The 12,109-nt window shown below is 37.7% G+C and overlaps 1 protein-coding gene across 8 annotated transcripts in view; it reads right to left on the reverse strand.

The window, feature by feature from the left end:
* LOC143288169 (uncharacterized) overlaps positions 1 to 12,109 on the reverse strand; it is a 64,527-nt gene that overhangs the window by 38,338 nt on the left and 14,080 nt on the right. For 5 of the 8 annotated variants that reach the window (XM_076596509.1, XM_076596475.1, XM_076596483.1 and 2 more), the window contains 7 exons: positions 11,468 to 11,485; positions 6,194 to 6,286; positions 5,373 to 5,436; positions 4,561 to 4,659; positions 2,461 to 2,604; positions 1,534 to 1,629; positions 369 to 487 (listed from right to left, as the gene is read on the reverse strand). In XM_076596509.1, the coding sequence (XP_076452624.1) occupies positions 369 to 487; positions 1,534 to 1,629; positions 2,461 to 2,604; positions 4,561 to 4,659; positions 5,373 to 5,436; positions 6,194 to 6,286; positions 11,468 to 11,485 (633 nt within the window). The remainder of the gene's footprint in view (positions 1 to 368; positions 488 to 1,533; positions 1,630 to 2,460; positions 2,605 to 4,560; positions 4,660 to 5,372; positions 5,437 to 6,193; positions 6,287 to 11,467; positions 11,486 to 12,109) is intronic. The other 3 variants (XM_076596518.1, XM_076596492.1, XM_076596534.1) reach the window with 1 other exon arrangement.

Here is a 12,109-nt window from a genome sequence, read left to right on the forward strand (position 1 = left end):
AATGTTGATCTGGCACTTCTTGCTGACAAACACAGACAACCTGACTCTAAATAAACATGCAATGATTGAAACTCAATTTTGAGAAACAGTTCATCCTGAGATTATCTGACACTTTTTGTAATCAATAAACTATAACCACAGAAATGTCAGACTGTCACACATTTTATTCAACAAAAGAATGCATCCGAGTTCAGCTTGATCAAGTGTTGCACTCACTATCGCCATGGTTTAAATACAGCAGACTAACACCGGCTTGAAAAGTGTTCACACAAAACCTTTCAAAAGAAGACAGACTGCAACAAACTGAAACTGGCCTGGCACTCGGGTGCCATTCTAGCTGTGCCCCAAATCCATGACGAGCCATGTACCTGAGCCTTGGTCTGTGCTTTGGTGACAAAGTCGCGGCCCACTTTGATCCTGGGTTTGAGGAAGGCCTGTGTCAGGGCAGTCACTGGTACACCCAGTAGGTGACAGGCTTTCTGGGCCACTGAAACACACCACGCAACACACCCATCATCCTGTGTTCACCTGTAACCTCATCTGCATTTCCCCTGTCCACCACTGTACAATCCATCATGGTTAAAGGTTAAAGGTCCCATAGCCTTTTTACAGCTCTCAGGGCTGTGAATTCAGCACTGTAGACTCGGGATAGGAAGGCGGGGCTCAACCTTCTCCTTTTCCCATTTTAACCTTCCCCAGCCGATGTCAGGTTCACATTTACACTTCAGTGGAGATGAAAGATTAAAGCGCCTTTCCCAAGGACACAACACCTTGCCATAATAAGGCCTCTAATCAGTGGTGAACACCAGAACAAAATTCCAACACCTGATTCTGGCATACAGCCTCCCTTTAGACACCATCAGCAGATGTTCAACCAAGTGCTCCATTGTATGTTTTATTGTTTTGCCTGTAGATGGCCCTGTGGTCAAAATATCTCACTCCCTCAAATTGTTTTTCTTGTTTATGTTCTTGTTCCTGTCCATCAGGTGACTACAGTGCTATCTTTTTTTCCCTTCAAATTTCTTTCATTCTAGTGTGCAGTAAACCCTTTCCATTCTACCAAAAAAATGCTGATCTTTCTGTACTTTGTGGCACTTCTCATTACCAAAACATAGTGGAATCTGCTTTTCACTTGTCTCGGGGAACAAGAGGAATCTGCTTGGGTTAACTAATATTTGTGTTATGAAAATACAAAAAGATATAAAAATACTGCAAATTCTGCTTGCGTAAACCACATTATTGTGTCACCCATAGTGTTGTAAAATATAAACAAGGTTAATGTGTGATCAATACTATAAAATACATTCCACACTTTCATTATTTCTATCATCTTCATACATAAGACTTACGATTGCACTGTTTCCAAATTATCCACCATCACGAAGTACAGACAACATGAAACACATTAAGGGCTGCCCCCATATCTCTGTAGAATGCATCTCTATATTATGCCTTCTCATCTGAGGCACACACACAAAAAAGAAACCAACCTTAAAGAAGTGCAATTACAAAATCTCCCAGAACCACACCCACCTGTGTTGTCTGGCAAGGTAGCCTGGTCTGAGTTGCGGTCCTGTTTGAACTGCAGACTTCCCATCAGCAAGACGGCAGAGATCACACGCAGCAGGGCTGCACAACACAACCCACATAATTATCGTCATGACAACCCATAGTACTGTTGAACCAATCCAAACAGTTATCACACAACACAGTAATTTCCCCCACTACAGTACATTCTGTACCATCCAAGCCAAAAACAAATCAAACAAAACAACAAGAGCATATGTTTCTCTCTGCATATGATTATCTGTATCAATACACTCATGGTAAGTACCTCAGTTCCCTCCAACCTACCGACTCTGCCAACTGACTGATGAAAGTAATCTACCGGAAAGTCGACTTTTTTTTTCAGAGCCTAGGAAGACTCAGCTCAGAGCTTTAAAACCCCCATGTACACTGGACACCATGGGAGAAGTTTTCATGAAACCACTTTACTCTTTCAGTATCACATTGCTGGACACAAGCACATACACACATTCATTACACCAGTAATGTATTCATCCATAACAGTTGTTTTCTTTATATATTTTTTTTTATATATATATCAATCAGTTATTTTCAGTTTTGTTCACATTTTGATGTTCAGCACTTTGGGTTCATTTCTATAACAAGTATGAAGTATTTTTTTAATAGTTTGAATGATTTGGCATTATGTTTAGGTTTGTGTCTCCTGATATTTCAATGTCTTTTCTCTCTCAGAAATTACTGATACTGGACAATCAGTGACATATATGTATCACACACACACACCATCCTTATTCAGTCTTCTTTATCACTTGCAAGAGGATCAACTTTCAACCAGAGCATGAACAAATGAACATTAGTCTATGCATTTCATCTCCAAAACACAGACACACACTGGTTAGAACCAACAACAAGACAAGTACACATCGTCATCACCTGACTGGTCCTCGGGGGCAAAGCCCATGATGGTCATGGACTCCACCAGATTGCGGAACTCCTGAGTGTCGTCAACCCCTGTGACGGCAATGCTGCCATGGCTCAGGTACCGGTACTTGCTGTAGTCCTCCAGCAGGAACTCCTCTGTCAGTCACACACACACACATACATGCACGCACACACACACACACACATGCACAAACACACACGCGCAAATGCATGCACACATATGCACACCCAATTAATTGAATGAATTAAAGTTAACAAGGGTTTTCAAACAAATAAGATAAAATATTGTGTTTCGATGTGAAAGAGGTGTATAATCATTTAACTTTTTTTCTTTTTTTTTTTGAAACTTCAAGATCCACATGCAGTGAGCTAAGTATATTATAAAAATTAACAAAAAAGTAACAAAAATAAACTGAAAACTAAAAAAGTATATATACAATACAGGTTAGATTACAAAACACACATACACACTACACCCAACATACAAACACATCCAACATCCACACACACAAAAACACAGGACACGTACACATACATACACACATAAAGTAAGCAAGACAAAGTCAATGATGGAATGAATGTGCATAGATGTGTTGGCATGATTTCAATCACAGCTGATGCACAGCCATCAAGATCAAACACAGGCAGACAATGATGGAATACATCAAATGACATGCAAGAAATACTGCTCCATCCGTTTCATGCCAAGGGTGTGAGTGTGGGAGGTATGTGTATTTGTGCAGGTATATGTACAAGTGTTTGCATGCTCACAAGCCCATTAATGCTGAGAGAGAGAGAGAGAGAGAGAGAGAGAGAGAGAGAGAGAGAATATGACGGACAGACAGAGAGTGTGAATGTGAGAGAATGTGTGTGTGTGTGCGAGTGTGTGCGCGCGCGCACATAGGGCTGAGCTCTGGTGGTGTGCATGCATGCATACATGCGTGTGTGCGTGCATGCATGCGTGCGTGCGTGTGTGCATATGTGTGTGTGTGTGTGTGTGTGAGAGAGAGAACCTGGTGTATGTCCTCACTCACTCACCCCTTTGTGCCAACAAGTACACTGGTGAAACATACCGCAGCCTGAACGAGCGCTCCATTGAACATCTGCGCTCCATGCGCCTTGGCTATAGTGACCCAGTGGGCACCCATTTCAACAGCCCCCTTTACTGTTTTACCCATGTGAGGATTGCCGCTGTCTGGCAGAACCAATCCACGGGCCTGTATGGGCGTTTCATGGAGTCTACTGTGATAGCCCGCCTTGGTACCCTTGCCCCAGGGGATGGGGTTTGTCGTTCTTGTTGGGTTTTTTTTTGTTGGTTTTGTGCGTGCGTGCGTGCGTGCGTGTGTGTGTGTTTCTTTCTCTCTCTTTTTTTTTTTTTAAGATGGAGGGAGGGAAGGGGAAGAGGAACATATTATTACATATACATTGCCTCTATTGCCATTATCAATCAAATATAAAACAGAAATTACTTAAATATTTTACTTTAAAAAATCTGTATGTATGCTATGTCATTTATCCACATTAAAAAATATATTATTCTTTTGATTTTCTTTTCTTTTTTCTTTTTACTATAATTATATTGAACAACATTTTTTATTTTTTATTCCACTTATTTTCTATTTTACTTTCTTGTTCATGTCCCCAACAGTCTCTCCCACACCCTTCCCTCACTCCTGACCTCTCAACCCCAGCCCACCTTTTTCCCCTTTCCCCTTCATTTTCAGAGCCCTTTCTTTCCTCCACACACTCACAGTTCTACTCACCATTCTTTGTTTTTTGTGTCCTTTCCTGTGACTTTTCATCACTTTCCTTTCCTGAACTTTACTCTCTCCCTCTCTGTCTGTATCTTTCTGTCTGTCACTCACTCATTTCATTTGCCTGTGGCTCGATACGTCACCTCTTTTATCCCACGCAAGTCAACTTTTACCAAGATTCTTTTAGTCTACCTCTTACTATTATATATGTATATATCTTAGTGACGTCAATCAATAAGAACTTACGGGTGCATGCAGACCTCTTCCAAGAAAATTTTGGTTTACAAGTCCATATCTTTTACTTTCTTCTTCCTTTTTTGTAAAGAGTGACGCTTACTGCGTTGTTGTGGAGAGGCACCGGACAAAAACTGGTAGAAGATGTGGAAAGTTCTCTCTCCTTCAGCCTGGCGCACAGAGCGTGACTTTTCCAGCAGGTCTAGTTCACAGTCAAGGAGCAGTTTAATCTGTTAACTCTTCCTCCACTTCATCCAATCTTATCTATTTGGGTGGTAATACTTCCAAACCAAACACTGGCATCTGGACCATAATTCAGTTTCTAAATGGTCCTAAAATAATATTAAAACAGGATTAACACCTCAAAGATTTTCTAAATATGCCCAAAACAATAAAGCATTAACACTTCAAAGATGTTCTAAATATGCCCAAAATTTACAGTAAAACATTCAATAAATCTGACTCAGTGACTGATATCTACTATACAATCAGACACTAAGCATTAAATGACGGCCTGGTGCTCTACGTAATGTTGAGAAAAACCAGCTCCAGCACAGCTGAAAACAGGAAAAGTCTTCTGACCGTCAAAGTACCACACCCCTGCTCAATCAGTGGCAACACCAAAAATCCCAAAACACAATCAATGTCGACACAACTGACCATACATGTGCAACTCATGTTGGCTGGCCATTAATGCTTTGTCAAGATCTTTTTTTTTTTTTCAAGGACTGCCTAGACACCTAGCAGTCTCACAATACAACCATCATCCTCTACCCTTCCCAAAATCTTTTAGTTTTATAACTAGATACCATTTTCTCCTCTGAACTGCTTTTAAGATATTACTCCAATAACTGTGAATATATCAAACAAGCACACATGTATGCACAAACGTGCATGCACACACTGAAAAGATACAAGTCTCAATGTTTGCCCCAGAAATGTAGCCAGAGGAATCAAAATTGATGCGGATGAACTTGCCCTGAAAAAAAAGAAAAGGTTTGACAATGCAAGAGAAACACCAAGTTGGGAAAGAGGCATGCAGAGAGAAGCAAAGACAACTGTGGCCAACGTGTAAAAAATAACTTTTAATTGTTTGCAGAAATCTCAAACCTTTATAAATACCACTATTACAGTAACTAAAGCTCTAAACATCTGTCAATCTTATCTTTCAATTTCACCATCAGTAAAGCACCAACAAACTGTACATTATAGTTTCTTTCCTGCTTGAATTCTAGACCAGCACAGATTAAAAAAATAAAATACAGTCACATATGCTGATTCTCAGTGTTAGATATTGCTGAATAAATATCAAATGAAACACTGTAGATAGTAACAACTGCTTTTGTTCAAAAACAAAAAAATATGCTACTGAATGAATTGATTATAGTAGGTTTGTTATCTATTTCATTCAATAATCTGTACACTGACAGATAATTGTATTGTTACTGTACAATAGTTGAGAATGTAGGTCAGAACAATGACTCCTGAAGGGCTGGTATTTTATTACTTGACAATTAACTGCCTGTATCTGCAAACAAATATTGGATTTCCTAACAAAACCAACATTTTTTTTTCTTCCTCAAGAACTTCATTTTTCCTGTAAAACAACAACTCAATCTTCTGCTGAAGCTGAACAACTTCCAACAAACTGAATGATAACACACGCCATGCAGCAGATACTCTGATCATGTCATTTGAGTAGATCTAAAACCAAGACAAGAGATTTGCGCACTCACAAATCTGGAGGAGTTGTCATTTTTGATGGTCTTGGCATTGCCAAAGGCTTCCAGGATGGGGTTGGCCTGCAGCAGTTGGTTCTCCAGCTCCCCCTGAGAGAAAAGGCCACACTTCAGCACCGCATTCGGACTTGAATCTTTTTTCTTTTTAAAAACGAAAATAGTGTTCTAAACATCCTCCTTCCACCCTTTTTGTTTTAACAAATAAACAACACAGGTAAAGAAAAATCAAAATATCACTGTCACTGAACAACGAGCAATTATACAAAAACTAAATCAACCACAAACATACACAATCCTGAGCAACAAATGAATGTCACAGGTAAAGAAAAATCAAAACATCATTGTCACTGAACAATGAGCATACAAAGATTGAAAAACTTAAACAGCCACAAACATACACACTCTTGAACCATATGTCCCCCTCTTTTCTCCCCACCTCTTTCTGTCTCTGTTTGCATCAGTCTCTCTGTCTCATAAAACAACCCTTAATCACATGGTCACTCACTCTCTCACACTCACACACATGCACAGTGAGACATTACTTAATCGCATGCGCACACATACATCCATGGGCACACAAAGTTAACAATATAAGTTACAACATACATGACAATATGACCGTACTTTCAAATACAAACATTTCAACAGATTACAGACACAAAATAGGCACTATCAGAATTCATCAATGGGCTTTTTCATTATATCCATTAAATCATAAATCAGTGTTTTACCTATTTGGCAATACAATTTCATGTCACAAAGAAACTGACACTGTGCGAATGGTACCGAACACAAATAAATGTATTTATCTCGGCACCATGTAAAATAGACAATACAATGCTCAAAATCAACTGTTGAAATATTGTAATGTCAAAGTAACTACAGCATTGTTTGCAAAACTAAGCAGCAGTAAATGGACATTAACACCAGTTTTAAACACAACATATATTTGTCAAGTTCTACACATAAAAAATTCTTCTAAATACTTGTTAAAAAAAAAAACTCTTCAAAATACTTGTTAAAATGTGTGTGTGTGTGTGTGTGTGTGTGTGTGTGTGTGAGCGCGCCAGCGCGCACGCGTGTGCTTTTGTGCATGTGTACACTGAATATTCGTGTGCACAGTGTCTGCAAACAAAGATCTGTGTTAACAGATATATATTCATCAATACTCAGTCTTTGTTCAAGTGTCTGCATATGTCAACTTTTCAACTTTTGTTTCCCCTTGATATTCTGGCTCATTAAATGACCTAACAATATCCACATGTCACACAATGACCATGTGAATGTCACCAGTAACTAATGCTTATCATGTCATTTTAAGTCAAATTGACTTGAAACACCTTTTCATATTGTCATTATTCATCAGTCAGTGTGGTCAACCAACTACACTTCCATGACTGAAAGCCATGCATATTTTGCAGTCTAAATATGTACATATACCAAAACTCAAGACTGAAAACAGGGTCAGTAAGACTTTAAAATATAATCATAAAATTTCTTAACTGATTTGTGAAACAAAATCACAGTATTATTGAAGTGGTACAAATACAAAAAATACATATAATCACAAACAGAATTAGTAATAACAGGGTGATAAAAAAAACAGAATAGAATGGACACGACATAATGTGCTAGAAATAGGAATGATAATCTCCATCTGGGTATCGATATTCTCAACTTTTATCACTTCAGTGTAAGCCATACTGCTAGAACAAAACCATAACAAAGTACCAAAACAATTCACAAATAAAAAAACAAAATAAACAAAAGGAAACTACACATGTGACTAAGACATTTAAAATACTTTGTGAAACAGTAATTAAAAAAAAAAAATTATTCCAACCCAAAACATACCATTAATGCAATTACACTGAGGGCAGTGACATTGCAAGCAACAGGACATCAGTGTGCAGCTGGGAAATTTGGAAGTGAATGGGACAGCAGTGATGGGGAGGAAGGGAGGGAGCCATGGAACTGATAGGCAACAATGTCTTATGTAAATTCAAATCTCACAGTGGAAGGAGGCAGGACTGCATGGGAAAAAGTTTTAACTTATAATTCAATGACAGTTTAAGCACAACAAATTTCTATCGACTGAAAAACATTTTTAAAGGTCATTCAAATAGTATTGTTTGACAGTACCTTTAAAAGTAACTATGAATATTGCAGAAAAGTCAATTTTGAGCAATTTTACATTGATGTTCATGATTTTAATCATTATGGTGTATTGGCCAAGTTATACAGATTTTAGATCTTAACAGCTTTATGGCCCTTAGATGGTCTTTGTCACTGGCAGAGTGATGAATAAAACTGATTAATTGCAAACATTTATGAACAACAACGTAAACTGGCTGAAGAGTACAGCAGCACCATTGTCAATCAGCAGAAAATGTTCTGCCCACACTGGTACACCACTAAGTGGTTGGGGATCTGACACTTTTAGATGAACATATATCAAAATCTGTGCATGTACAACAGCGAAAATGTGTCAAAAATGGGATCACAGCTGTATTCTGTGGAAGACATGCTTAGATGCACTATGCCCTGATCAAACAAACATCTCAACTATGTTTTCCTATTGTTATAGATCAGCCACCCATTGAGGCCATCCCAGAGCTCCAAAAAGAATTGAGAAAAAAAAAAAAAAATTCAAAAAAAAATAATGGTAAGAAATTGTATGTTCTCAGTGTCATGCTCCTAGCAAAATAAAGTAAATGGTGATTTGTTATCTCCTGGGTAAGTCCACACATTAGCAGAGCCATGAAATTAAAAAGACGCTGGGTCAAGAAAATCATACATCAGAGTTTTCTATTTTGGCAAACTTGACTGAAAGAACAGATGCACTTGCCGTGTCATTCAGAGAAAAGAAATGTGCCTGTGTGTAAGAGAGACAAAGAACCAAAGACCACAGGGACTGAAACAAAGACTGACAGAGATACAGGTGCAGAAATGACAGCATCTCAGAAAGCATGCTAAGCATACATGCCAAGCATACTTTTACTGACCAACCACATAAACATGGCTGGCATAAATTCAATGTCTGGATTATCAACAACTCTTGACTTGTCTTAAAATGTATCAGCAATTCACAAACTGTATCAATATCAGTTTGTGGAGAAACAAAATGTGAAATTATAATTCTATATTATTTCCAAAATTGCAAAGACACTAATTTGGCAAGCTACTGAAGACTTAACAATTTTGTGAGTTCATTTTCAAACAGTATCTTCACTATTACAAAAACCAACATCTACAATCTGACTGATACAATAGCCTACAGGGACACTCATTTGTTTATTTTTCTTGTTCAACACTCACTGAACATGTTAAGAAGTTTCAGCTCTTCCTTATTTTAGATCACTTTTGATAAGCTGAAAGGCAGTTTTATTGCTTCCGTCTTACTCTTAGTGAAGGATCTGTTCTGGGCATACTGATAATACAGCCAGTGGGATGAACAACCCAGCAGCAGCAGTTCACATCTAGTTATAGCTTTGTCTCAGTGCCCGTTACCACACTGGAATCTGAGTGTGAAAATTACTACCGCAGTAAATAATATCAAAACAAGCAAGGAATGTCAATCACAAACCTTTATCAAAGGTTCATTATTTCTCTTTTTTCTACGATGGATACTGTTTTCTGCCAGTATTACTGGTACACGTTTCCATGAAGTTACAGTCAAAGTTTCAGTACTCTCCACAACAAAACAGATAGTGAGATACCTTATTCAGGAAATGAGGTCAGTTAATTTACATCAGATAAGATACACATAGAGAGACTTGAAGACAGCGAGTGAATACATTACACATGCTGGAATGCCAACTGTGTACAATGTGTACAAATCAACTGCTCACATCATACTGCAATCAAAGTAAGGTGCATTTATGGTCTTCAACTTACATTGGGTACACAAGAAATGAGTGCAAGTGTACTGAAAGAACAGACAGAAATCCTCGGCTATAAATCTGTCTGACATTGCAACATGCCTGCTGTGTGTGGACTCATACCTAGATGGGTAGAAGTTGCCTGCCTGCCTGAATCATTTACAATCTCGCATTAATGAGAAGGCAACACATGTCCAGTGTGACTGCTGGCACAGTCCTAAAAGTGAAACTGATTGTCAAGCTTCAGTTGTTTCTTTTCCTTAACTTTTTTTTTTTAGTTCCTCCTCACACATTTATGCTTCTTTTAATATGATTTTCTTTCATCTCAGATTGTGTGTATTTAACAGTAATAGTTTATGTACTTAAACTTGTCTGAGTTGGTGTATGTGTGTACGTGTCTGCACGTGTGTGCGTGCGTGTGTGATTACACTTGCACGTTTCTGTGTGTATATGTGTATTCCTTTTTTCTTTCATTGTGGGATGTTTAGTATCTTCAGCGAACAAAAGAACCAAGAACAAATGAATGATGACAGACCGTCAGTATTTGCAAGAACAAACACACAGAAATCACTATCAACACAAAATGGACTGCAAAATAATCAAAACATATTTAGAATTACAAAACAAAAGCACAGAAACATGATTAACAGTCCTGTTATGTCAACCAGTAATTTTCTCTTTTCATCTTCTAAAACATAAAGGTGATACAAGCTGCTAGTACCTGAAAAGCACAATGAAGTGTTTAGTAAAAACAATTCTAACACCTGCAAACGTGTCTCAAAAAATCAGAAGAAAAAAATCGCACACACATACACTGTGATTGAATCATCTAGGAACCACAGAACCATCTACCAACAAATGACTCCATTATCACATCTTTTGATTGACTACAAAACCAAAATGCTGCGGCAAAAATTATCTGCACATCTGCAAAGAACCAAAGAAAACTTAAAATGAAGGCTTGAAGGGTACAACTGAAATGTTAGTCTCATTCACAAAAAGCAATAGGATGATATTATCTGCTGAACACAAAAAGTACATGCGAACATAGTTCTCACTCTCAATGCCACTGATGACAAATAAATCTTGCTGTTTGTAATTCAAACATAATATGATTTTACACACATTTCACACACATTTCTTTCTTTTGATTAAACAGTTTACATTCTGTCAAGCAAATGTAAATAAATGTTTTAAATGCAACAAAAAAGTTGAATCTGTGCAAGAAGGTTTCAAGAGTTAACAAATCATAAAACATAATACACAAAAAATACACTCTCTCAGCAAGATTTAATCATCCCAGCCGATGATTGCTAACAGTTGTATCCATAACATACAAACACATTGAGAGGAATGTTTTTTACTGGAGCATGATCAAGGTGGTACTTACAAGATTCAGTTCCTTGCTCTAAAGTGTCCCAACAGGAAAGAAACAGATCATCAGTGTCATGCCCACAAAAAAGAAACAACAACAACACAATCACAACATCAACAACAACAATAAATTATGCATGCGCAGAGCTGTCTGCAGTGGAACTATCATTACACTGTGGTGCACGTCTAACATCTCATGGCACAGAAGACTACAAAGTGGAATGCTGACTCAAAAGACTATCAACATACATATAGTAAAAAGCTCTTGCCTATATCCATGCTTTGTAAAATTTTCATTCAACACTTCAATCTAACGTGCAAAAATCTAATCTATATACTTGTTTACAGAATTGGAGTAAGTGTAAGCTGGGGCTATATGGTAAATGCCGGATTATCAATATGTCTTTATACAACTTTATTCTTTTTTTAAATACATCTGTGCAAATATCAAATTATCTGAGAATGTTCATGTGCGTAATACCATTGTTATGCGGCATATCTGTCAAATGATCTTTTAACATTCTAGTTTCTATTCATCAGTAATTAATTGCACAGCTGCATATGGTACAATGCATACAAAATCTTAGCCTGCCAGAACAAAAGCTTTGAAAATAGCTTAAAATACACAAATTGCAAAAAACATCTCTGTGCTGGGATG

Source organism: Babylonia areolata, chromosome 1 (genome assembly GCF_041734735.1).
Source record: "Babylonia areolata isolate BAREFJ2019XMU chromosome 1, ASM4173473v1, whole genome shotgun sequence".
Lineage (NCBI taxonomy): Eukaryota > Metazoa > Mollusca > Gastropoda > Neogastropoda > Buccinidae > Babylonia > Babylonia areolata.